Here is a 27,259-nt window from a genome sequence, read left to right as displayed (position 1 = left end):
CGTGTACAATTACAGGAGAAACACTGTTTATTTCCTAAATGGTCTATGCTCTGGTGTAATCTGATATAGGAGTCAGCAAATGTAGGGGTGAAGAACTTTCAGAGTTATGCATTATAAACTTATAACTGTACATTGAGTGTACAGAATGTTTTTCTCTGTAATTTTTGTGACTTGCCTGCCTACTTAGCTGCACATCATTTACTTCATGTAGAAATCTCATCTACTCTGGTATGGGAGCAGTACTATGTCCACCTATCCCTGAAAGCAGACAAGGCCATGTACAGGATTTGTTTAACACTGAGCCTTGAACAACCCAACACACAATAAGAGACCATACATAGAGCTTGTCCACCCAGTGTGTAGGCCGACTTGCTTCCTCTCTCCTTTTACATTTACATTCACATATTGCCTGAGCTGCAGAACTAGAACTTATCAGCAAATTTGAATTAATTATTTGTTAGAATATTTATTTTCTTTTTAAAAACGCAAAGCTCATCCCACAACAGTGATGAACAAGTGTTTCTACAAACTAATTGAATGTTAAAGTGGCATACCTAAGTTACGTTGTATGCTTTACCTGACTATTTTTGCAGTTGATTTCCCCACTATGAGTAATTGGAAAGGACCTCACTTTAAGGTCATTTCCTTGTTGTTGTTTTTTTTTTCACTCCTGTCGGTGGTGTGTTCTGCTTGTGTGTCTGATTCAGTTTTTCCACCAGCAGCACACACTGGGCAGGCCAGACTTTAGTTCCTCACATTTCCACTCTCAGTGACTCACTGTGGTGGTTACATCAATCTTGTTTTATAGATTTTGTGTATTTTGCTTTCTGTAAGCACTGCTTTATAGAGGATCATCAAGGACACATTATTGCTATGATGTAACTCTCTGACAGCCCAGGTTTACTTTTATTTTTCGCTGTCTCATACTGGGAATCTTACATTACATATTGTACAGATTTCATTTGGGTTCCTCTGTGCTTTTGCACCTGCCCTCTCTGAATCACTTTATAACCTCCAGGGATGTGCTAACCTCCATAGTTTGAACTGCTGAGTTAGGGCACTGTGTACTAGTCTGTCTGAACCTCCCTGCAGCCGTGTGTTCAGACACTACAGTTTGCATGATGACCCGAGGCTGTTTGCATTGGACTGGTGAAGCTGGATGTTGGCTCACTCTGACAACGATCTGTCTCCTGTCAGATGTCAGTGAGGCAAACACAAGCAGCTTGGTTTCCAAGACAATTCACAAAAGCGGCTGTGTGGCCCCGTATGTTGGAATGATGTTGGACATTCTCTGTGTGTATCAACATGTATGTGAAGGCAGTTTTTGTGTGTGTGTGTGTGTGTGTGTTTGGTATATGTGGTCTTTTTGCTCTTGCTAATATGATTCAACAATGAATCAACATAACAATGAATCAACTGTATTTTTGTTAATGTAAAACTAAAAACTCAAGTAAAGCAAGCATTTTGCAGCACATGCTTGTAACAGTATGTGGTGCTTTCATGTGGTAGCCCGTATCAATCTATACACATGGAGAATGTGCCAAACTGTGGGTGAGCGTTCCTTTTGAAGCCCAGTATTCGTGTTAAATGTTGTTTTGATGTATCACTCGGCCCCGTGTTGAGTATCAGGCTTTGCTGTTATATATCTACTGAGCTTTCAACCCTACTCTCACCCAAGCAAAGAACAGGTACTTTGGGGCTTAACCAGGCTTTACAGTACATGTGCAACAAGGAAGCAGTCAGACAGTGGCCTGGTCCATCTCACAAACATACGAGGAGGTTACCATAGTCACCACCACCCGTGTAGTGTGCTTTTCCAACCATGGATCCATCATAGTCAGACAGCGACATAACCCTGACTGTGTGGGCTGGTACAAGTGTATGAAATTAGCATCAAGCTCAGGTTTATTAAGGGACCGTCATCCTCATGTGTCTCAGGCCTAAACATCTGGGAAAGAGGGCCTGGCTGCAGCCTGAATTCTAGCCCCGTGCAGAGCAATTTAATGCCCAGTTCACACTCCCATCATGAGGAATTCCTGCAGAATTAACCATCGTTTGGCTGGTGGAACAGCTAGAGAATGTCTTATAATCTTACTTATAGGTTACATATATATTGTTTCGCTGTTCAGTTGATTGATGACGACAACACTGTAAACAGTAATCATGCAAGCTATTAATATTTTCTAGGTCAGTTCTTTTTGTCTCATTTCTGCGAATAGCTTGAAAGAGAGCATGAGAGAGCATAACTATCAAGAGATCCAGTTAATGCACATCACATGGATAAAAAAAAAGTAAATGTATATATTGAGGTTTCAGTTCGAGGCAAGGCCTTAATGTCAAAACACACGCGCTCTTGCACGTTCCACTCGCTATCAACTCGGCACAGTCGAAATCAATTAGAAAAGGAATTACTGATAAATACATGTATGTTGTTTTTGAAGACCTTTGATATACTATTTTCGAATACATGTTAGTATTTCAATTTTGCAGTAGACTATTTTATAAACCTTGTACATACTGTGTAACTGGATTGATTTTCTGCTTAGTTGAAACTATGTTTAACTGCAGTGAGAAAACAGAAGTGAAGGTAGAAGTGAAAGAGCAGACTAGTCTTGAATTGCAGTGTATCAGACATCGGCACTGCACCCTATCTTAATGCATGCAGACAAGCTTCATTTTAATTTTTTTTTTTTTAACTTGAATTGTGGAACAGTGAATCAGTGAATCTCACCAGACAAATCGGCCTCAGACCGGGTGGTGTAACATGGCCCTCTTGACATGACATCTGTGGCATTTGAAGTTTATTTATTTTAACCTCAGTAGGTGTTTTACTTGCTTCTAGACCACATGCAAGTGTAGCATACTGGACTTTGAATATGTGTCCTAAATGCAGAATGATATCTCCAATCCACTTTGTGCAGATTAGAGCAAAGTCACTGTATATCCAGGATAACATGCATGTCTATCATCTTCACTGTATGTGAGGACCAGTTGTCCTGTACCCGTCAGTATGTGCTGAACTCCTGTATGTCCTGTTGTCTGTTGCCATCAGTATGTAGTGTTACTCCGATGGTGATTCTGCTTCAGCTTAACATTCCAGTCTCAGTCCCAGCCTCCTTCTTCCCCCTGGCTACCTTCAGCCTCCTTTCCATCCTCCACTCCTCATTCCACCCTACGCAGCCGTGGATGGTACAGTCCCAGAGAGAGAGAGAGAGAGAGAAAATGAGTGCAAGAACAGTAGAGAAAAAGAGGAGGAGGAGGGGTGGGGAATCAACCATGCATTAAGTTATTTTTTAAATGACGGTGATCAGAGCAGAGGAGCAGGCCGAAGGGAGGAGGGACGAATAGAAGTGTTCGAGGACCGAGGGAGGCGGGTTCACGGCTCTCCTGACTGCCTCATTCTTCCCTCTCATTGGTCAGTCGGGGGCGGGGGGCTTGATTCGTTAATGGGCGTTTGAGCGCAAGATATGGGTGACCCTTCTCGCCCGCAGCCTTTGAAGCAACCATGACAGCTGTCATCACTACGTACGTCAAAACCTGCCACGCTGATTTCCCCCCCTAAAGTGTTTGGAGATATGACTGTGGGAGGTTGTAGGCATGTAGGATGCTCTAAAAGCTCCTGAGATGAGCATTCAGAGAAACCAAAATATCAGGAAATCATGGATTCACAAACAATTTAATATCAGAGCCTTGTTGAATCCAAGCAACCTCATCTGTGAAGTTTTTTGTTGATAAAATTGTTTGTACAGAATTGCAGAATCATCCTGTTATATCCTATTTTTGTATATTTGGAGAGTAAGGTGCCTTCAACTTCATTTTTCATAACTTAAAGACAGTGAAAACCCTTAAAAACACCACTAGGATCTTCTCCTCTGACACTGGAAGCTCTCTGTAAACAGTGCTCTGGATAAACAACAATGCTTCTTAGGGAGGTCCTAATTGTATCCTGGTCTGAATAGCTACTGGAATCAATTAGGCTGCAGATAGGCATTACTCTGCATGTATTTGCCTTCAGAGTGCAGCATGTCAGTAGTGGAACGTCAGTGAAATATGAAGTGTTACAGATCGGACTGGATGCTGGCTGCTTTGTGCAAGAGCTGCAGCTTTAGTGGTTTATGAAGAATGTGCACGGGTAAAAGGAAACAGGTGTGCTGGTGGGTTTGCGTGTGTGTTCCTGTACGTCTATCTTTATGAAGGCCAGTTTGAGTTTTAGACATGGTGAAGGAGGACTTTTTTTTGAGGGCTTTGGGTCAAGGGATATGGTGTTAAGTCAAGCATTTACTATTGATAGTCTGCATTACTGAGAAATAAAATGAATGTAGTGGAGGGTCCTCATAAGGATATAAGTATGTAAGGATATAAGTGTGTGTGTGTGTGTGTGCATGTAAACCACTAGTGGTTTCTAACCTCTGGCCTCATCATCTGACTTGATGCAGCTCTTTGACTGACAGCTGCCCTCTCTTTGTGGGTGGAGCCAGCACTGCACACATGGAGAAGGAGGATGACTAGAGATCGCCTGTAGTGAAGAAGAACAGAAAAAAGAGAGCAGAGAAGCGTGTAACGTTTTAGACATTGCAGAAAATGTTTTATTTGAAATGCCTGACTGGCCATAAGACAAAGAAATAATTTAGAATAATGCAAGCTTTGTATAAGTTAATGCAACACTAAGACTGCCAGTGTTATGGATTCTGTTCCCTCGGGGAATGCCGATCCTAACAGTGTCATATTGCAATAAGCCTATTTGACTCAGCCCACCCACCAAATGGTTGACGTTAATGCCCTGTTCTCATAGAACATGGCTGTGGCTTGAAAATAACAAATTTCAACTCTAGTCAGTGTCACTATTTTTCTATCAACTAAATGCTTGAAGCACTGGCATGCTATCTTTTTGCAGGCCCAGATTTAACTGTAATGTGCAGGTAAGATACGGTTCATGGACCATGCTGTGATGATTATCAGATAAATCATGATGATGTCGACTTAAAAAGTTGACATGTCAAAATAGAGACAACCGACCAGCATTTGTTTTGTGCATCGTGTGAATTTTCCACTGAGGAGCATGGTGTGACAATGTTTCCCCTATAATTGTAGTGGAAACACAAGAACAAGAAGAACCCCGCAGGGCCGGAAAATCATTTTTTTAAATGCCAAAAATATTGCCAAATATCCATTCATTTAGAGATCAATAAACATTTGCGTTTGGGAGCGTCTGTGCAGAGCTGTTTCGAAATGTAAGTTAAAGGTTAGCAGTAAGTTGTTCAGTTCAGACTACAGTCAGTCAGTTAATAAATACTGCAGCTTCTCAAGACCAAGAAAAGTCTCTTCTGTATTTCCCCAACTGCTGGAAAAGTGAAGGGCGTTAGCCCTGAAGACAGCGGGTTAGCCTAACCTGACCAGTCTCACTTAAAGTGGACTGACCTTTAAGGTGGACCAACTATTCTCATTTTACTGTCAAACTCAGCTGCTCCACCACCCCCACCACCCCAAAGCAGTCAACTTAGCAGAAACACTGCATCTTATATGTCCTGCACATTAAAACAGATGCTGTGTTTAAAGGCAGATTAATGCTGAGCTTGGTAGCAGAATAAAAACACTCTGTGTCAGGCTGGTACAATGTTGAAACTAATTAATGGTTAATTAAAGGTGTTGCAGGAGCCTGACCTTTGCTCTTCAAATGCACTACACAGTAACTGAGATGTTTCAGAGCTGATCATTGTGATTTGTAATATCTGTATTATCCCATCTCTTGAATACAGATCAAAAGCAAATATCAAATATTTAAGATGTAAAAAGGCTGAAACACTCAGGCTCGAAAACAGAATATTTTTGCACTTCGTGACAGCAAATTCTTGCACACAAAGACGCATACAACTTCAGCTTATTGTAACAACTTTTATAGGTTATTGAAAAACCAACCTAGTAATTTACTTGTGGCATACTCTATTGTCTCTATTCTGCATATGAGGCCTTATGTTTCTTTAATTTTCTGTTATTGTTTTATAGTTTCAATTGCTTTGTTTTTCATTTTAAAAATAGACTTGACAGAATCAGATTAGGCTGGTCTGGATGCTCTGACATTCCTCATATGCCAGATATAGCCAGATGGAGTGACCGTCTGTGTGCTGAAGAGATGAGTTTTAAAGGGCATGGCTGTTGGCTAAATGTTCATAATACTGACATGTTCATGTGTGTTCTTGTGTGTTGTGTGTTTGCCTGTTTGTACATGTATTTGCTCAGCTTTTCTATAAAGAATCAACACAATATCGGGAGCATTTTCCCTTCTTTTTAAATGTCAGTTTTATTTTTGAACTTACAGAGGCATTTTTCCCTCATGTCCCCGCTCATTTCTGAGCGTGACCTCAACCCAGTAACCTCTCTAGACCACCATCTGATTCCACCACAAACTACCTCCACCCTCTGCCAACTTCAGTACCAACCCACACCACCAACACCACCACCCGGTCCCTCACACACACACACATGCCCACACACAGACATTCCCACAACAATTCACCCAGTCTCAGTGATCTTCTTTTGTCTTTTTTGTCTTTTTTGTGTTTTGTTTTGGTTTGGTTTTTTCTGGTCACAGACACACACCCTTACCAAATCCCTTGCAAAGTTGGTTTTGACACGTGACAAACAAACAAGATGTAAACAAGCTTCACACACACACACACACACACAAGGCTGATATTCAATCGAATGTGTGCTAAAGTGACTGGTAAAAAACATGGAAAGCCTGAGGCCTTTGGCTGTAGCTCTGCCCCTGTCAACTCATGTTTTTATGTCTCTCTCTTACTCTTTCTTTTTTCTAATTTGAGGGACACATGATTATTAGAAAAAGCGTTGATAGACAGATATCTAGAGGAAGATGCCATTCTCAGCCTGGAACAGATGAAACCTGAAGCCTGCTCTGTATCCTGTAACATACTGTATTCTCTCAAACACGCACTAAATCTCATCCCTCTATCTTTCCACATGCTCCTGTTGACCTTCATCGTCACCTGAACTTCATCAGGAGTCAGTCCAAGGTAACAGTCTACACACACACACACACACACACACACACACACACACACACACACACACACACACACACACACACAAACACTTCTGTTCTGGTACAGACAACAGTGTTTGGATTCTCTTAACAGTGGGAGCAAAGTACTACGATATATAAAATGCCAATAATATGTAAAATTATGGCAGTATTAATATACCAGAACAACAAAATCACATCCAAAATGAATTCACCAATCATAAGGTTTAGAAATTACATTTTTTGAGTTAATTCCATGGTTATGAATCCTTGTTAAACAAAGACGCCACTGTCTATCACTTAAAATCCCAGAGATATCTAGATTATGTTTATCAGTTGACCTTTAAAGAATGAGATATTGACCTTTTTAGAAAGAGTCTCTACATTAACACATTAAGCTATCATTTAGTTCAAGCTAAAAATGGATTGCATTCAAAGCTGAAAATAGTCATTAAATATTAACATAGCTGTGCTACAGCTGGCCATACTGGAAAAGTTCTGTCTGCCTGTTTGTTCCTTGTGTTGTGAGGCTAACTGTTTGTGCTGTGTCTCCATATCTTCTCCAGGTCTTTGCCTATGATTACTGTTTCTGGTCCATGGATGAGACAGATAAGGAAAAATTTGCCGGTCAGTTCATATTTCACATTTACAAAACGTTTTGACATTTAATCACCAAAGCATTTCAAAGATATCTTAAGTTATCCACTTTAGTAAAGACTAAATAAAATAATATGTACTGTGTGTGTGTGTCTCTGTCTCTGTGTGTGTGTGTGTGTGTGTGTGTGTGTGTGTGTGTGTGTGTGTCTGTGTGTCTGTGTGTCTGTGTGTCTGTGTGTCTGTGTGTCTGTGTGTCTGTGTGTCTGTTTGTTTGTTTGTTTGTTTCCAGGCCAGGAGGTGGTGTTCCAGTGCCTTGGGGAAAGTCTTCTCCACAATGCCTTCCAGGGCTACAATGCCTGTATCTTTGCCTATGGACAAACTGGTAATTGTATTTTATATTACCGCCACTAGTCTGTGGTCAACATGATACAAATATATTTACACCTGTTAAATTCATTACCTTTCATTGTATTGCTGGAAGTTAGTAATTTGTCTCTGTTCCAGTAGGTCTCCTTCAGAGATTGCCTTATTGTGTCTGTGTGTGTGGTGTGTTCAGGTTCAGGAAAGTCGTACACCATGATGGGTTCAGGGGACCAGCCAGGGCTGATTCCCCGGCTTTGCAGTGCTTTGTTTGAACGAACCCAGAAGGAACAGCGGGAGCAGGAGAGTTTTACCGTTGAGGTGTCCTACATGGAGATCTACAACGAAAAAGTCCGGGATTTGCTGGATCCCAAAGGGTATGACCTCAACCTAATCTTTCAACCCTTTCTCACATGTATGGATGTTTCCCTCTGCAGGACACTGTGAAACTCAGCACACAGCCACACAGATCTGGGTTTTATAAATCCAACATGGGCTGCTTAGATGGGTTTTTGCAATGTTAGTGTGCTGTTAATGTATATTCAGCCACTCTTACAAATGATTTACAGTGAAATGCTTCTACCGAAGCAATAAGATTGTTGCTTTTACTGTGAAGCAGCAGCAGGAAATTTTAGGTCACACTCTCAAAGAGTAGCTTTGTTTAGGTATAATTCATTAATGGTTCATTCTAAAGCGGGCCCTTTGGGCTCTACTACATGGTAAATTAGTTTACTTTTACTTTCCCAGATACTGGTTTCTGTTTTAAGCCTCAACTTAGAGAAAGTTAGTGGTGGATTCTGGGTACCATCAGCTGCTGTCAGTGAATAAAAAGATAATCCTTCTGCCTTGCAGTCACTGATAGAGGGCAGTTCATGTCCAGCAGGTCAGCAGTAAATCAGGACCATAGGCCTGTGTCTGCTGCCCCAGACACCATAACCTTTGACCTTCACTCACTACACGACCTTTAACCTCAGTAAAACGGGCCAAAGAGGAGCAGACCATCTGACAGCCATATGGGCTTTGCTGTGGAACAGAGAATGATGAAGTTCTCAGGCATGAAACAAGCTTGGCAAGTCTGTATGAACTGATATCTTTTAGTTGTGGCCAGAACCACTAGTATCTTTAATCAAACCAGCTGAGCTTATCTCACCACTGATGTACCAGATGATATGATGAGCTTTACAAAGAGTGACATTATTGTTTTGCTGTTTGTATTTTCTTTCCAGGGGCAGACAAACTCTGAGGGTGAGGGAACATAAAGTTTTGGGTCCCTATGTGGACGGCTTGTCTCGGCTAGCTGTGGCTAGCTACAAGGTAAAAATATTTATCTTGAAAAGTGTAATTTTTAGTTTTTGTCCACTGACATGCGCACTCTGACCAACGAAGTCCACTGGACACTGTTATGTCACATTCTGGCTGCCACATCCAATCGCAGTCACTCTGTTAAGTGTGTCAGTGTCCAGTAGACTTGTTAGCAGAGCATCTTACTTGCATTCCTTCTCACTTTGATCATTGAGGATTTGTAGCAGTGCTGCTCACATGACGGCAGCAGTCTGCTTAGTGGTCCTACCAATCACACTGGAAGGAGGCTAGTTACAGTATAAAAATTCCTTTCCAGAAGAATCAAAGCTGCTCTTAATCAGTTGAAGAGGTCACCGTGTGTATAAACAGAATAAAATCCACCAAATCAAACATCTGTTTTCTTTAACAGGACATTGAGTCTCTGATGTCAGAGGGGAATAAGTCTCGGACTGTCGCTGCAACCAACATGAATGAGGAGAGCAGTAGATCGCACGCTGTCTTCAACATCATCCTCACACACACACTAAAAGACTTGCAGTCTGGGGTAAGACACAAGTACACAGATGCACACACATATGCATCTTACCTGGTTAAGACACTTAATCAGAACACATGATTTGTTTTTATCTCTTCAGAAAGTAGATAAAATCAAAAATTCATATCTGAGATGTGGTACATCTCAACACAATGGCTGATGGCTATATGTGTAATTGATGTTGATAGCGAGTATAAATGAAAAGCTTGTTGAACTGGCTTTAGATTTTGGATGTGTTGAGTGCTCTGCTGTCGGTATGTTCTGTGGGGGATCGGGGCCAGCTGTTGTGGGCACTTGTGTCATAGAATGACACATCTGGGTTGGTGAGGATGTAAGCAACTTCCTGGAAAGGCCGTACTTTGCCTAAAAATTTCTAGCAAGGAGTCCTAGCTTAGGAATGACTTAGGAAAATTCTCAGAGCAACTCTGAGACAGGAAGGGACAGAAACGTTTACTGTATTGAGGAGGTGTGATTGACCCCGTTGCTAGGTATGACTCATTCTTTAAAAATGTGTGATTGGTTGATCAAAAAAAACAAAGAAAAATGCACTCTTAGTGATAATGGGCATGGAATGGATTGTGAAATTGTTCGGCCTTATCATAGGATTTAGTTTCTATTAAGACATGGTTTCATTATAAATACTATTTTATGTAATGAACATCTCTGTTGAATAAATTGTGAGTCATACTTTAAAAGTAGCCTATGAAATGTCAGGTCTACTTGTGCAGTATCCTGTTCACATGCTGATAGTTGTTATATTTGTTTTCTTATGTTTATATACCGTGCTGGTTATTTTAGTACTTAATCTATTTGTGATTACCGGGCGGGGAAATGACTCAGCTTTCATCAATTGCTGTGATTGCTAGTCAGTCTATATAAGTAGCAGCGTTGGTTGGCATGTAAATCTTTTTTTCCAGCAGCCAGCAAATTCCAGATGTTTCCAGTTGCCAAATATCTTAGTGTTGTGATCACTTTCATTTCGGGCGTTATTACGTTATTGCGTTGGATGGGAGATGTGGGTGTGTCTCTAATAGGATTGACCACAAACATTATCCTTGCACGATCTAATCTGTTTCATTAACTCATCGTCATTCAGTGTTTTAGAGAATATTCCTCCTGCCTCTTTATCTTTCTACCATTTTCTCCTCTGCTTAAGAAACTCTTAAACCTCTTAAAAGTCCTCCTCCCTACTCTTAATAGTTTTTCACCTTAGGAGCTCTCTTAAGGACTGAGATGCTTTGTGAATAACTTTTATCTTTACAAGGATCTAGTTTCAACTGTCAGGGGAAATTCTTTGAAAACAAATTTTCTTTGAATTTCGTCACTAGAAGCAACTCTTTGTACAAGGAAGCTTTATGAGTACAGCCCCCGGATGTTTCGTGAGCTTCAGGCAAAACCTCACTTCTTCCTTTTGCTGTCTCAGTCGGCTGAAGAACTGCTCCAAGCAATGATTTTATCCCTACTGTATCCAGCTGCTGTTTCATCCACTTGCTTCTAAGCTCAAGGATATACCACAGCCACAGCACACAGTTTCTTCTGAAAATGAATCCAGTGTGAAGTATCTTTAAAAAAAAAAACAAAAGGCCTGAAGACGTGCATTACTTAACATTACTTTCTTCTTGGTCAGTGATCATGGATTTAAATACTAAAAACTTTTTTCTATATGTCGCATATCTTGGCCTCCCTCCCTACTGCACCACAAGTTCAGCCTAGTTTGCACATCATCAGACATTAAACATCATCCCTCCCTACTCTGTTGTCCCAGATCTTACCTGCTACGTATAGTACAAGTGACACCAGTGAAAATTTACCACCGTTTGTCTTGGGATCATTTCTAAACCTTATGATTGGTGAACTCATTTTGGATGTGACTTTGTCTTTCTGTTATACTAATATTGACATAATTTTACAAATTATTGGCATTTTATATATTGTAGTAGTTTTGCTCCCACTATTTATAGAATCCAAACACTGTTGTCTGTACTTCGGAACAGAAGTAAGCGCGTGGGTGTGTGTGTGTGTGTGTCTTGCAAGGTTTTGATCAATCATCCGCTGCAGCAGCTGGCAAGTGAAAAGGTTGTTATCAAAAGGGTTGATCTCATAAAAGATCTAAATGACTAATTCTCCATCTTTAATGACGATGACCCACTTAGTCTTTCCTGCTCCTTTATTTCCAGACGAACTTGCAACCAACGAATGCTGTTAATAATTCACAGGCATGTCAGTTAGTCAGCTGATACAGCCTGCTCTGTTTTCAAGGCACACCCAGAGTCAGTCACTAAGTTGGTCAGTCTGTCAGTAGGTTCATCAGGCAGACGGATAACACACACTGTGTAGTCAGTGAGTGAATCACTTAGCTGACACGTTCTCTATCTGGATGAGTCAGTCATTTATTGTCTCTGTTGCTTTATTTGATTGTTTCCTTTTTCTAAATCAAAAAAAAACCCAAAAGGACAATAGAGTGAAAATCTCAAATTAGTTTCCTTTCTTATAGGAAACTCCCCCTTAACCTCTGCAAGCCCCACTAAACCAGATGTCAGTCCATTTCAGAACAATTTGGGCTTAGTGGTTAGTATGCAGTATGATTACATGTTCATATGTTCCACAGTTGTGTCGCTCCGTGCTGCTCTAAACAACAAAGCAGCAGTCACACAGGATGCTGCATCTGCTCTCACTGTGCAGAAAAGCTGAATGAAAGTGACAAGCAGTGCTGTGCACAGTATGCATAAACAACTTGACTGCTGAAAAGCAGTTGATCAGTAGACTGCTTAATAGTGTTCTCAAGGTGAGAAACGGTAATTACAGTGTAATCTAACCAGTAGGGAAGCCTCGAGTGTTTGCGCTAGAGTTTATATGTAAACAGTCTGTCTTATGTTGATGTTTCCCCATTTTCTTATCTGTAAAAAGATGGAAAGCAAGGTGGTAAATTTATAATAAAGTGATAGCATGTTTAATTTTTTAACTTAAATAACTGGATTTAGTGTTAAGTTACTTTTAAATGATATGCAGACCTTCTTCAATTTTACAGTATTATCCTAGAAAACAGAAGATAGTCATCTTAAGATCTCATTACATTTGCTTCCCTGTGGCTCCATTTGGTTGGTGTTTGTCTGTCGTACATTTCTTGTATCTATTGCCAGTATCTCCTCAATACAGAAAGCCTCATTTTAGAATTAATACATAGTCTTTTACATGCATATATAGGTGAGTTTTACAGTCTCCTTTTTCTGTAAAAATCTTCCCATCAACCAGCTTTAGGAATAAGGAACACTGACTAGAAGTCGTAGCGTTGGAGCTCACAGTGCCCCCTGATGGCTCAGTCTGTGTTGTGAGTAGATGAACTGCGGTAAAGAGTCTGCTTAAATAAAGCCACTTAATGACAGGTGGTAAAATACCCCGTGCTGGATGAGTCATTCTGACTTAACAGCTCACCGGATTTCCTTTGACTAACGTGGCCTGCAACAACTTGTTGTCTGAACACTTCACTTCATTGAACTTTGACCCTATTTGCAGCCGACTCTCATTGGTTTGTTCTTTTGTTCTCTGCCCAGCTTAATCCCGTCAAGCTTTGTTTTTCCCAGTCAAGTTTAGTTTTCTGTAGTGTTCCAAAGTATATTCTATAAATTCTATTGATATTTTTCTTATTCATGTTGACAACTTCTCGATTGCTTGCCATGAGTAGCAGTGTGTTGATGCCCTGACACTTGTTCTGTGCTGGTACCTTAAGGCTGCTGCCAAGTAGGCCGACAAGCTGCATGTCCTGCCTGCTGATCTGGTTACTAGTGGAGGAAAATGACCCTGGTATCGTCTCTCCTGATTACAGAATCCCTCATTAAGCAGGAAAAAGGCCTCAGCGGCTGGTATTTCCTACTTTTCAGTGTTTCACCAACTAGCTAGATGTTGAGAAATGAATAGGAAACACAGTCTGACACCACCAGGGAACAAGACCTGGCATTGTAAGTTACACTATGGTCATTGAAGTGAGGAGCTGTAACAATTGAATTACAGTACACTTGAGTCGTAGGTTCCTGTGTGCTGGTGTTTGCAGTCACCACCTTTGCCTCCTCTCTCTCTGGCTCTCGAATTTACTGCATATTCACCGCATTTAAAGACATTTGGTCTATTTTGTTCCAGATAAACATCTCATTTGTTTTAATAATTTGATTAACTATGGGGGATTTGAAGAAATCCTGGTCTGAGGCTAATCGATCTACATCAGTGCGGTCTGAGGTTGATCTTTATCAGTTGACCAGCTTTTCTTAGGATTCAGGTCTTGGGTTTGCTGCGCCTGAGATTTTAGGATAAAGTGAGATGAAACATTTTTGAGATCAGTTTGAATGTTTGAGATTATATCTGTAAGTCTCTCAAGTCAATTTTTCCCTTGGAAACCCCCGTGTGCAGGTACACACATACTCATCTCAATACATACACATTACTTTCTTTTCCATCACACAAATCTCCCTTTCTAAAATTTGATATTTGAAATCAAGGAATAGGTCTTTGTATGCAAAAGAATAAGGTTTGTGTGTCTGTGTCTTACAGCGACTTTTCCAGTGCTCGTGAGACCTTAAATTTCTAATTTCAGTCCGATTTTTTTTTTTTTTTTTTTCCCTCATCTTTAAATTTCTACAATCTCAACTAGTAGTAGCTAAATGTAAAGATGTGGAGTGTCAGAGGTCACAGGGTTCTTGTTCTTGTGATTAAGGAACTAATAGGAAAGAGCAGAAACGTTAGAGAAATGCAGAATAAGAGCTAAGGAGTTCTTCAGTGGGAAAGATCAAAGGTCAGACCGCTGAACAACAAAGACGGATAAGTGTAGAATTCAGACTGATTCATGGAGGTATGAAGATGTAGGAGTAAACCTGTTTTCTCTCCAAAAAGGGCAATATCATCAGATCTGGGCAATGTCAGGCACCTCATCATTTGTCTCACACTAATGGGAAAACTATTTCCAATTGGAGTCATATCATAAAGACAGCTGGTGGAGGGAGCCTTTACACCAGACATGTTTGAGCCTCAATTTTCAGTCATCAGTCTGATGGAAGTGGTACACGTTGAATTTAATCAGTACAGCTGGCTACACTGGCTACACAACTGGTTGTACCATACATGCATAAATACATGATTGTGTATTGGGCTGTTATCTCTATCAAATCACTTCCAAGGACACTGCGGTACTGTGGCTGAACAGGTCCACTGTAAAGACTGACTGAGAAGTGCATCTGCTGCTGCTGAGCTGCTGATGTTGTTTTCACTGCACGGCTAGTGTAGACGAGGTGTTCCATTCAGCCTCGTCAGCAGACTGACCTGTCACGCTTGACGGGAGTGGATCCGGCCCAGTACAGATACAGATTTGATTATCCACATCTTCAACAGCCCGTAGGGAAGACAAAGAGGGAAGCTGTCAACAAGAAACTGAGAGATGAGAAACTTAACTCTGGTTTCTCAGAGCATTTTGGTATCCTCTGATTTCTGTTTTGTGTCTGTGTTGCTCTGGTACTTACAAATCAGGGTAAGGCTTGGTTGAAAAGCTGCTGAGAACCCAGCAGGAGGTTGCCTTGATGTGGTGCCTCCTTGTTGGTTAATATGCCATCACAGTTTTGTCTGACCTCATAGATTTATAGAAGAGTCTTTCAGGAATGTCAGTAAGTGTTGTTGATTCAGATCCACAAAAATGTTCTTGTGTACAGCTCCAGGACATTTATATGTTCCAGACAAGTTGGACATTGTGATTTTCATTGCCATATGGCTCGCTACCCCGAATGAGATGTGTCAGAAGACATTCAGGAAAACAAAAGCTGATTGCATCTTGTAGAAATAAAAATCTGTGTCAAATGTCAAGTGTGTGCTTGGCTGAAATGTCCAAAAAAAAGGAATAAAAAAAAAATCAAGTGATCCATCAGTAAAATGTAGAAGATGAAATTTTGCACACAAAAACCAGAAACCAGAAGGAGATTCTAAAAAAAAAACACACACACACACAATAATGTTAGGAATGAATATAAGCAAGTTGTTGGTTTTGCGGTTGAATATAGTGGCTGCGATAATAATGTGGTTTTCTTTCTTTCTGTCTTCCTCTCTCTGTAGACGAGTGGTGAGAAGGTGAGTCGGTTGAGTCTGGTAGACTTGGCGGGAAGTGAGCGAGCAGCAAAAACTGGAGCAGCAGGAGAACGACTAAAGGAAGGAAGCAACATCAACAAGTACGCAAAAGCAGTTAAACAAAGATACAAACATACACAAAACCATGATTGGGTGTTTTTCCCTACAAGGCTGTTTAGCTGAGACTGAAACTTACATTGTCTGCAGATGGTGTCACTCTTGCCTTGTTAGTTTCACTGCGTTTGCAGATGATTAATTTTGTTGTTATTTATTCTTGAAACTGTAAACATGAAAGAAAGCAGATACTCTGTATTTCTGGTTTGATTTTTGTGAATTTGGCAGCTTAAAAAAGGAGAAGTTTTGCAATCACACAGGCTGATGTATTTTGTGTTTTGGTCTAATTCATGCATTCACACCACAAAAATTGAGGTCATCACAATGATCCTACATCATTGACTTTAACAGGCACATGAACAGTCATATCAACCCATGAACAGGTATATGAAAAGTGCTTGACCTTGGTTTGTTTCTGTGTATGTGTGTTTGTCAGGTCTCTGACTACGCTGGGTCTGGTGATCTCAGCACTGGCTGAACAGGGAACCGCCAAGAACAAGACCAAGTTTGTTCCTTACAGAGACTCTGTGCTGACATGGCTGCTGAAGGTACACAAGAGACAAATACATTTCCTCTTGCTTAACTATTCACTTCATGTTCTTTATTTTCTTTTAAAAGAATGTTTTTTTAATAGGAAAATATAATTTCTCCCTTCTTTCCTCTCTCCTCCTTCCACTGTTTGCATGCCTGCCTGTCTGCAGGACTGCCTGGGGGGAAACAGTCGCACAGCGATGGTTGCAACCGTGAGTCCTGCTGCAGACAACTACGAGGAGACGCTTTCGACTCTGCGCTACGCCGACCGAGCAAAGAACATCGTCAACCATGCTGTTGTTAACGAAGACCCCAACGCTCGCATCATCAGAGAGCTTCGAGAGGAAGTAGAGAAACTACGAGTACAACTGACCCAGGCAGAGGTGAGACATTCAAAATCTTCAAAATCAACCTGCAGAAATCTTCTCTGCTTTTCCCTCCTCTCATCTGCTGTTTTTTCCTCCAGTCTTTGAAAGCTCCAGAGCTGAAAGAGCGTCTGGAAGAGTCAGAGAAGTTGATTCAAGAGATGACCATCACTTGGGAGGATAAGCTTCGCAAAACTGAGGAGATTGCACAGGTAAGACACATGAGAGGTCTCAAAGTTTTCGTCTAATAATTGAACCAAACATATTTATCTACTGTACAGTGTCATTCCTCGCTGGAATTTCTCCTTCTGATAAAACTGCTAAAAATGAAATTGTAGAATCGGTGAATGGAATTGCTTTTTTCCCAACATCTACCGTAGATATTGGATTTGAAAATATGATGTTTGTCTTTGTGTTGTATTTGTAGGAGCGTCAGAAGCAGTTGGAGAGTCTGGGTATTTCTCTCCAGTCTTCAGGGATTAAAGTTGGAGATGATAAGAGCTTTCTTGTCAACCTTAATGCCGACCCTGCTCTCAATGAACTGCTGGTGTACTACCTGAAGGTAAACACACACACACTTCTCTATATGCGGCCACCTCATTATCCTTTATTTACTAGCTTGTAATCAAATCTCCCTATTTACACAGAATGCCAAACTATATTATCAAAAATGTAATTTGCCTGCTGTGTTTGACATTGCAGCAATCTTCTCTGTCCTCAAAAACATCACACAACAGATACACTTACCCGTGTGCATGCGTGTAGGCTTTACTCCACTACAAATGACTGACTCTCAGCTTTTAACTCCTTGTTAATATCTTGAATATTGTGTTGCAGGAACACACAAAGGTGGGCTCAGCAGACTCTCAGGACATCCAGCTGTGCGGGATGGGTATCCAGGCAGAGCACTGCGTCATCGACATTACAGCAGATGCTGCTGTCATCCTCAGCCCCTACCGCAACGCTCGGTAAGGAACGCCAGCAGTGAACACGCAGCTGCCATCGCTGTATTCATCCTGTATCTGTAAATGTTTTTTCTTTTGTTTTTTTTTTACAGTAAATTAATGTAGCTACTTTGTTTATTGGTGTTACAGGACCTGTGTAAATGGTTCTCCAGTAACCAGCGCTCTGCAACTTCACCACGGTGACCGAATCCTCTGGGGAAACAACCACTTTTTTAGGTAATTTTAGTCAGACCACCATTGTTTTAAAGTTGTTTACAATTTTAATTATTCTAACCTTTTTATATCATAAAGTATTGTTTGTATTGTCTTGTTTATTTGTGTCAGTGTGTTGTACCATATTATTTTACACATACCAGAATTATGCTTTAAATATATGTACTTAGTGTTTATATTTAACAAACCCAGTTGGTCCTTTTTATCTTGAATTTTTCATATCCTTTCAATTGATTCTGTGCTATTTTCTTACATGAATTATTCAAGAAATATGAAATATAACCTCATTACTGACACCTTTCCCCAGGATCAATCTGCCTAAGCGACGCTCTCGTACAGCAGAGGATGACGATGGTGAGGGTGGCGTGATGAAGAACAGCGGAAGCAGTGAGCAGCTGGATGCAGACGGTGACACGGCCAGTGAAGTGTCCAGTGAAGTCAGCTTCTCCTACGAGTTCGCCCAGACGGAGGTCATGATGAAGGCCCTCGGCAACAACGGTAAGTAGGCGTTAGGAAAATGAAATGCCTGCATGTTCTGCATAGACAGAGCATCAGTTAGTTGAGTTTCATCTCCATTGTGTCCCATCAGACCCCATGCAGGCCGTCCTCCAGTCTCTCGAGAGGCAACACGAAGAGGAGAAGCGCTCCGCTCTGGAGCGACAGAGGCAGATGTACGAGCAGGAGCTCCAGCAGCTCCGTCGGAAGTTGAACCCAGACCGTCTGTCCACAGGCCAGTCTGGAGCGCCGGCTTCTGGCCAGCAAGCACCGGGACAGCAGCCTCACTACCGCAGCCTGGAGAGACTCAGTACAGGAAGCATGTGCCATTCGACCAGTGCTCAGAGCAGACTGAGGCAGTGGAATGAGGACAGGTGTGTGTGTTTGTTAAATGCAGTTCCATCTATAAGTCAGTTTTGATTAAAATGCAAACTAAAAACTTCCTCTCTCATCTCTCCTCTCCTCTGTCTGCCCTTCTCTGCCTCCTCCTGTCCTCCTGCAGGGAGGTGGTGTTGGTGAGGAGTTTGCGGAGGTTGCGTGAGCAGATAGTGAGGGCAAACCTCTTGGTGCAAGAAGCCTTTTTCATCTCTGAGGAGCTGGAGCGACACACAGAATACAGAGTCACCCTGCAGATCCCGTCAGACAACCTCAACGCAAACCGCAAGGTCTCACACATAAACATGAACACACTCATTCACCGCTCTCCTGTCTTCTGCTTTTAGCGCAACCCATTCTCTAACCACATCTGTGTATGTGTGCAGAGGGATGCTGTACTCAGTGAACCAGCGATTCAGGTTCGACGTCGGTGTCGAGGGAAGCAGATCTGGAGTTTGGAGAAGATGGAGAACCGTCTGGTGGACATGAGGGAGCTGTACCAGGAGTGGCAGGACTACCAACTCCATGATCATGACGACCCTGTGAGTTAGCTCAACAAATCTGCCATGTGAAGTCTTACAGGGACCCTGCAAGGTAACCATCTATGAATTCTCTTTTCTTCCTTGGTCAGGTGATGCGCTCATATTTCCGTCGAGCAGATCCATTCTTTGACGAGCAGGAAAACCACAGTCTAATTGGGGTTGCCAATGTCTTCCTCTCCTGTCTCTTCTACGACGTAAAGCTGCAGTATGCTGTTCCCATCATCAACCAGAAGGGGGAGGTAGGGAGTCACACACTATTGGGGTATAAATATAGTAAAACATTGAAAAAAACAATTGAATTTCTATGCCGTCATATACTAAATAATCTCAGTCAGCTGAAGTTTTGTGCCTCCTTTTTTTAGTCCAGTTATTTCCTCCTTCATTCCCATCTTCCTGTCATAACTGAAGCAGGTTTAGCAGATAAAGTAAGGAAAAGGCACTTTCATCTGAATTTCTCTCTTCAGGTCTTGTCTCTGACACCTTTTTAGAGTGACTTTTAGTGACTTTAGTAAAATATAACAGAATGATAAAAGAGTTCAGGAACAAAAGGCAGAAAAGACATTTCAGTGTGATGTTTACTCTCCACATGGCGTGATGTTACATTCACATACGGACATCTTCCAGGCATGTTTGGGGTAAATGCTGTTTATGTTATCCCTCTTCTCCTTGCGATCAGGTGGCAGGGCGTCTTCATGTGGAGGTGGTGAGGGTTGGAGGGGGTTTAGAGGACAACATGGCTGGAGGAGATGAACCTGACAATAACCAAGATGAAATCCAGGACCGCAAATTAGTCTGCATGGTAAGATGGATAGATTCCTGGATCTTTTTTTCATGCCACAATGAGTACAAAGTGTGTGGACTTGACTAGACCAGGAAGAATCAGATTTTTTGTTTTACACGTTTTCAGCATAAATTAAAGTAAAGATATCCTGTATTTAAATGCCACTCACCTGCTGCTCCAAGCAGGGTAACATAAGAACCAAAAAAAGGATTTACGAGTACTGACTACACCAGGTCATGTTCTCATCAGCCAAAAAATGCAAGGTAGTCTGGCAACAAAATTCATTTCTATAGCCAGTTTGTGATCATATAGTCATGCACTTTCATATCATTATCACACTTAAACCATGTAGGTCATAGTGTTGACCTATCATCTGTGACCTGTGTACCCTCTGTAGATTAAGATCCTGCAGGCCACTGGTCTGCCCCAGTACCTGTCCAACTTCGTCTTCTGTCAGTACTCATTCTGGGACCAGACTGAGCCCATCATCGTGGCTCCTGAGGTAGACCCATCGTCGTCGTCACCCAGCACCAAGGACCCACACTGCATGGTGGTGTTTGACAGCTGCAAGGTGAACCCTTGGAGGGAAAGAGAGGGAACCTATGAAGCTTGTAAGGGGGGAGGGGTTGTGTACGGGGATGAACTGTCAGTCTGACACTGGTCTCTCTTGTAGGAGCTGGCAGTGTCAGTATCGGAGGATTTCATTGAATACTTGACTGAAGGGGCGGTCGCCATTGAGGTGTATGGACACAGACAGGCTGATGCAGGCAGGAACCCTGCCCTGTGGGACCTCAGCATCATTCAGGCTAAGACGCGTACACTACGAGACAGGTAGACACACAAACAAACATACCAAACTCTTAACTAAACATATTCTTTGAAGTACGCAAACTATTAAACAGATATCTCTCGTGATGTTTAGCTGATGAGCTTAAATGTGGCTTGTGAGACTAACACTTTAGATGTGTTTATAATTTTCCTCCTGCAGGTGGAGCGAGGTTACACGTCGTCTGGAGCTGTGGATTCAAATCTTGGAGATTAACGAGAATGGAGACTTTGTCCCAGTTGAGGTGATTCCTGCTAAAGATGTCCGGACCGGAGGAATCTTCCAACTTCGGCAGGTAGGGATAACCTCATCCTGCTTCTCTTTGATATGTTCCACACATTTCATTTCAACCAAAGTCCACCACTGGCCACTGGCAGTTTTCTAACACAGTCATCCCAGTTACAGCAGGAAGGAATCAGCAGCTTTCAGTTGAAATCCTCAATCTTAAAAATCTTAAATCCTTCTTCTGTGTCCTACCCTGCTTCCTCCACCTCCAGGGTCAGTCAAGGCGAATCCAGGTGGACGTGCGTTCAGTTCAGGACTCGGGCACCATGCCTCTGATATCAGAGATTGTGCTTGCAGTGTCAGTGGGCTGTGTGGAGATCAGGCCCACCATAACCAACCAGGAAGGAGATGAGATGGACAGTTATCAGGTAGATCAGTCTTATTCAACTACAGAAAGTCTTAAGATCAACTTGAAGATGATGATGATGATTAAATGACTGCTTTGTTGTACAGGAAGGAGATCTGGATCGTTTACGACGTCAGTGGTTAGTTGCTCTCACCAAGAGACAGGAATACCTGGACCAACACCTGCAGAGCTTGGTCAGCAAAGCAGGTAACACACACATATTAGTATACAAATGTCCATGCAGACTCTAACCACACCCGAACATTCATAAAAACACGCATACATAATCTGTGACACTGCTCTCTGTTCCCGTAACTCTCAGGGTTGTTGTAGTCTACAGTTTGTAGGCGTCTTCAGTTAAATTCCAGTGGTTTCTAGTGTAGGAGGTGTGCAAATGTCTGAATGTTTTGTGCACAGAAAAAACAGAAGATGACATGGAGAGAGAGTCTCAGCTGCTGGAGTGGCGCTTAACTCTGACAGAGGAGAGAAACGCTGTCATGGTGCCCTCTGCTGGCAGCGGCATTCCTGGAGCACCTGCTGAATGGTAAGGCTTATCACAGGGTGCGTCTTTGTTTGTCTTTTCTTATATTTCACTCTGACTATCTAAACTGAATGACTTAAATGAGGAACAAAGGCTCCAGAAAGTACACATGATCATAAAGTGTGTTTATTCACAGGGTTCCTCTGCCAGGCATGGAGACTCATATTCCTGTCCTCTTCCTGAACCTCAAACGTACGTCAGTTTTTGTTTTGTTTTTTTTACAAAGAACAAAGAACACATTCATTCTGATTCATACATCAATTCTAAAGACTACAATGTTACTTAACTTTTGAATTGTGATCTCTATTGTGAAAACACAGTTGAACTTTCTAAGAATAATATTTTCATTGGTTGAGTAATTCTGCTTTTTTACAGCCAGGCTACTTCACCGTTTACTACTTTTTCATTTCTGTTGTTTCTCCAGCTGATGACCTCAGCTCTCAAGACCAGTTTGAGGTCCCTGAAGCTGGAGGTTGGGATGCCACCTTGAGTGGAGAGGATGAGGATGACTTCTTTGACCTGCAGATCGTCAAACACTATGATGGAGAGGTGAGGACAGACCTTTATGGGGTATTTTTCTAAGGAACCCAAAAAAAGCATTTGAGGAACCATTTCATTAGCCAGTAGTAGTAACTTTTTTGTTGATTCTCAGGTGAAGGCAGAGGCGTCATGGGACTCCACCGTTCATGAGTGTCCGCAGCTCAGTCGCGGGGGAGCTTGGCCAGAGCAGCGGGTGTACCTGACGGTTCGAGTAGTGGTTCAGCTAAGCCACCCCGCCGACATGCAGCTGGTGCTGAGGAAGAGGATCTGCGTCAACGTTAACCCTGGGCGTCAGGGTTTTGCCCAAAACTTACTCAAAAGGATGTCCACCCGCAGCACCATACCGGGCTGTGGGGTCACCTTCGAGGTGGTCTCTAACATACCCGGGGTACGTCCAGGGATAAATGTCAGACATTCACTTTTTGTGCTCAAGAATATTTTGAGCAGGGTAAATTATTGAACACGAATCTCTGTGATGTTTTGACTCATCAGGACGCCCCCGGTTCAGAAGACAGAGAGATGCTGGCTCGGCTCGCTGCCAGCGCTCACAACAGCCAGTCAGGTGATGATGAGGCTGCCATTGAGAAATACCTCCGCAGTGTCCTCAGTCTGGAGAACATCCTCACTCTGGACAGACTCAGACAGGTGAAGTACATGAAATACATTGATTAACAGGCAGGCATGCAGTCACTGCAGCCTAGAAGATGATCGATGAAGGCCTGTAAAAGTCTGAAACCACTATTTATATTTTTTCAATGTTGCATTATCCAAGACCTTGAAAATGTGTGTGTGTGTGTGTGTGTCTTAGGAGGTGGCAGTAAAGGAACAACTGACTTCTAGAGGGAAAAGCAACAGACGGAGTCTAAGTTCTCCATCTGTCCACAGGGTAAAACACAAATGCAATAGCATCATACTGATATAATGTACTATGAGATAATATCATATAATATAATATGATTTCTCTCAATATGCTCTCTGTCTTACCATCCTTAGCTGTCTGGAAGTAGACAGGACCTGTCCACAACCTGCCTGCTGGACGATAAGGTAACACACTCTTTTTTTGCATCTTGTATCTTCATGTTGACTGGAACACATTGAGATAGATTGTGGATCCACTGGCAAACAAAACCTACCTGTCACTGAGTGTTTAGAGCAGCAAATTTGAAATCTTTAATAAACTGTATGTCATTTATCAATCTGTTCATAAAAAGTGACACATCTCTCTTATTATATGTATTTTTAAAAATTTTTCACCTGATGTCCTGTCTTCTCTGTGCCTGTCTGCTTCTCAGGGTCGATGGGAGAGCCAGCAGGATATCTTTATGCCCTCTCAATTTCACCGCACCCTCCCCCGTCCTGCCTCCTCTCCTTCCACCTACTCTACCTCCCCTTCTTCATCCCCTACTCCCTTCGCCTCGAGCCCACCACAGAACCAGGAACCAGAGCAAGGTAAACCTCCCTCTACCCCCCCCTCTACCTCTCCTCTTCTCTCTACCTCCCTATAAATGCCTCTCCTCCATACTCCAACATCTCTCTCCTCTTTTTTCATCTGCCTCTTTTACATCCTGATCTAAAGTCTGATCTCACTGCACTACTTCATTCTGTGTATCCATTTACATTATAAAGTGCTACGTCTTCGCTGTTTCCTTCTTTCCCAGCAAACATTATGTTTAATCTCTCCTCATCCCTCCTCCTTTTAGAGTTCTTTACATCCATTTCTATAACCTGCTTTGTCTAACACAATGTGAGCTTATCTCTCCTCTCCTCTCATCCTCATTACAAAGCTTTTTATTGTCTGGACAATTTTTTTTTTGGTCTGATCAATCTGAATATTTTTCTGTCTCACAGTGATTTCTTTTCCATTTTAGTCAGAATTCATGTTATTATGACATCCTTTAGATTAATTCTGTTCATTAAAGAACAGAATTAATGATTTTTTTATTAATTTGTGTTTCATAATCCATTGATTAGAATGCTTTTTAATCACATAGTAATGATTAAATCAATCATCTGTGTGTTTAATGGCCGGCTGATGTCTTCTTCTGTCAGTCTATCACTGTGTTTGGGTTTTTGCCATTTCCTGGACTCGCTTTCAACTTCCTGTCTTAATCTTTCATGCCTCCTCTGCCTCCCACACCTCCTCTTGTTTTCTTGCTTCCTTCCTCTCTTCTCGCCTCCCCATCCCCTCCCCCAGGTCGTTCAGGACTTGCTGCCTCTTATCTTTCAGTTAAGGCGCTGGTTCCTCAGATGCCCAAACTGCTCAAGTCTCTGTTTCCAGCACGAGATGACAAGAAGGAGCTGAGACCTTCGCCGCACAACCAGCAGGTCAGCAAAGATGCTTTAGTACAGCTCAGAGCAGTACGGAATACTCATTTCTTTATTTAACTCTTATACTGTATGCATTCATTCATATATAGTATTAAATTACTGCATGTGAATTTGAAGCTCTGACAGAGAGGCCGGCGTACGTTCATGCATATATGTGCAAGTGTTTCCTTGTCATGACCCTGTTTGTTGTTATTCAACAGCACATGCCTCGTATCATGCCGTCATCAGGAGGGGACGACAACAGAGTGAAGGCTGAGACGGTGAGAATGTCCCCTTTCCCCTCCTTGGACAGTGTTGGTTGATCTAATGACACTCTTGGCTCAGATTCAGCTTTTATGTAAGAGTTGGATATCATCAATATAGGATTTTGTTTTGACACAAAACAGCCCCCCCCCCAAAAGAATCTATGGTATTTTGTTTATTTATAACCACGGCAGCATTTATAGATCTTACGATAAGTATTCATATTCAAGGTGCACAACATTGACCCCAGTTTCAGTCTGGAGTCTGATATCATAAACTTGTAGTTCTGGATCTGGTCAAAGTTGAAGTTTTGATGTAGTAACATAAATGTATATGCAGTATTTTTTCAAAGACCTTTACTCTTTTGCCCAAAGGGCGATTAAGTTATTTGTACAACCGATGTGGCTGCAAATGTCAAAAGAAAAGATTAGCAGATGGTGCGACTTGTCCTACAAAATTTATTTGCTCTGGACATAACATAGTAGACTTTGTAGCACCTGATTGTATAATTTTTGGAAAGGTGATTATTTTTGCTGTTAATCGTTTTGTTGTTTTGCCTTATCTGCATGCTCTCGTCTGTCCCTCTGTTCCTGCGGCAACCGTTGGTTTCCCATAGGCTGCTATTCTACGGCCCCCAACCAAAGACAGGCGGGCAGAGTTCCCAGAAGTCCCTCCTCTTCCTGTGCATGACCCGCATGACACCACACCCCTCAGCCCCCTCAGCCAGTCGTCAAGCGGCTACTTCTCCAGTAGCGTCTCTACAGTTACCCTGTCTGACGTTCTCCAACCCTCCTCCTCGTCCTCCTCCCTCCTGGCTGCTGAGACTACGTTACCCACAAACCCCCAGCACCAGAGCGCTGACAGGAACGATGCTATGACCGCTCCTTCTCAGTGTGGCACCAACAAGATGGCCACCGTCGCTCCTCCCACCACTTCCCACAGCTCAGCCAATCACAACAATGTGACCGCAGAAAACTCTTTCTCCAAACAGAAGCTGCTCAACTCAGGAGGAGGAGGTGGCGGCGAAGGTTTTGAAAGGCTGGAGATCTTTGTGGACGATGAAGAGCGTAACCATGACGACGTGCTGCCCGAGTGGCTGACGGAAGGCGTGTATGTTACAGTAGGGAGCAATAAGGCGGGGACAGTGCGCTACGTGGGAACGACGCAGTTTGCTGAGGGAGTGTGGGTGGGGGTGGAGCTCGACACTCCTGTAGGTAAGTTGGACTTTACACTCGGCATGTATATGAGTGTGTGTGTGTGTATGTGTGTGCGCCTACGCCATAAACACAGTAATATAAATAAATATAATAAATAAATTGTGCAGACTCATTGTGTTATTCACAATCTTGATGCTGTTTGGACCCTTAAAACGATGAAATCCACAGTCAGGGATTTGAACGCAGCATCAGGATGTTCATTCCATCTTGGTCCCATTCCTGATTCCACACAATCATGCATGTGTCTTTGATTATAATATTGTAATCTACAATAAGATGCAGCATTCCAAACAGCTCCACAGTAAAGCTCTGTTTCTATTTTACTAAATCTAAAGGTTTGTTTACCCAAATTACAAAAAAACCAAACATTCTCCCATAATATCCTTAGTGAAATCTCTCCATGCAGATAGTTTTGTTCCAATCTTGTATTGGTTGTTGAATTTGTCCAGGTGTTGAGATATCCCTCTCTGAGATTTCAGCCACCACCCCAGTACAATAATGGAATTTTGTGAGTGAAAAATAATAATGACCTAATCAATTAATAATTACATTACAACAAAAAAACAGCAATTCTTCTCTCCAGAGAGAGCGTCCCGGTTACCCACAGAACTCAGTTTTTA

General features: G+C 42.1%; 1 protein-coding gene across 3 annotated transcripts in view; it reads left to right on the top strand.

Annotated features, from left to right (window-relative positions):
* The window catches only part of kif13ba (kinesin family member 13Ba), a 48,297-nt gene that overhangs the window by 11,823 nt on the left and 9,215 nt on the right, over positions 1-27,259 (top strand). For 2 of the 3 annotated variants that reach the window (XM_042422107.1, XM_042422116.1), the window contains exons 5-39: positions 7,019-7,031; positions 7,606-7,666; positions 7,926-8,018; positions 8,193-8,373; positions 9,223-9,310; positions 9,708-9,842; positions 15,921-16,033; positions 16,483-16,594; positions 16,748-16,960; positions 17,044-17,154; positions 17,370-17,504; positions 17,780-17,910; positions 18,037-18,123; positions 18,428-18,618; positions 18,710-18,989; positions 19,118-19,280; positions 19,377-19,532; positions 19,622-19,771; positions 20,209-20,331; positions 20,711-20,884; positions 20,987-21,144; positions 21,302-21,434; positions 21,637-21,792; positions 21,878-21,977; positions 22,188-22,314; positions 22,448-22,503; positions 22,736-22,860; positions 22,964-23,239; positions 23,344-23,496; positions 23,660-23,737; positions 23,845-23,895; positions 24,144-24,300; positions 25,046-25,176; positions 25,380-25,439; positions 26,039-26,636. In XM_042422107.1, the coding sequence (XP_042278041.1) occupies positions 7,019-7,031; positions 7,606-7,666; positions 7,926-8,018; positions 8,193-8,373; positions 9,223-9,310; positions 9,708-9,842; positions 15,921-16,033; positions 16,483-16,594; positions 16,748-16,960; positions 17,044-17,154; positions 17,370-17,504; positions 17,780-17,910; positions 18,037-18,123; positions 18,428-18,618; positions 18,710-18,989; positions 19,118-19,280; positions 19,377-19,532; positions 19,622-19,771; positions 20,209-20,331; positions 20,711-20,884; positions 20,987-21,144; positions 21,302-21,434; positions 21,637-21,792; positions 21,878-21,977; positions 22,188-22,314; positions 22,448-22,503; positions 22,736-22,860; positions 22,964-23,239; positions 23,344-23,496; positions 23,660-23,737; positions 23,845-23,895; positions 24,144-24,300; positions 25,046-25,176; positions 25,380-25,439; positions 26,039-26,636 (5,069 nt within the window). The remainder of the gene's footprint in view (positions 1-7,018; positions 7,032-7,605; positions 7,667-7,925; positions 8,019-8,192; positions 8,374-9,222; positions 9,311-9,707; positions 9,843-15,920; positions 16,034-16,482; positions 16,595-16,747; positions 16,961-17,043; positions 17,155-17,369; positions 17,505-17,779; positions 17,911-18,036; positions 18,124-18,427; positions 18,619-18,709; positions 18,990-19,117; positions 19,281-19,376; positions 19,533-19,621; positions 19,772-20,208; positions 20,332-20,710; positions 20,885-20,986; positions 21,145-21,301; positions 21,435-21,636; positions 21,793-21,877; positions 21,978-22,187; positions 22,315-22,447; positions 22,504-22,735; positions 22,861-22,963; positions 23,240-23,343; positions 23,497-23,659; positions 23,738-23,844; positions 23,896-24,143; positions 24,301-25,045; positions 25,177-25,379; positions 25,440-26,038; positions 26,637-27,259) is intronic. The other variant, XM_042422122.1, reaches the window with a different exon arrangement.

The sequence above is a fragment of the Thunnus maccoyii genome, chromosome 1 (genome assembly GCF_910596095.1).
Source record: "Thunnus maccoyii chromosome 1, fThuMac1.1, whole genome shotgun sequence".
Lineage (NCBI taxonomy): Eukaryota > Metazoa > Chordata > Actinopteri > Scombriformes > Scombridae > Thunnus > Thunnus maccoyii.
The sequence above is the reverse complement of the archived record's forward strand: the minus strand, read 5'-3'. Positions and strand labels throughout refer to the sequence as shown.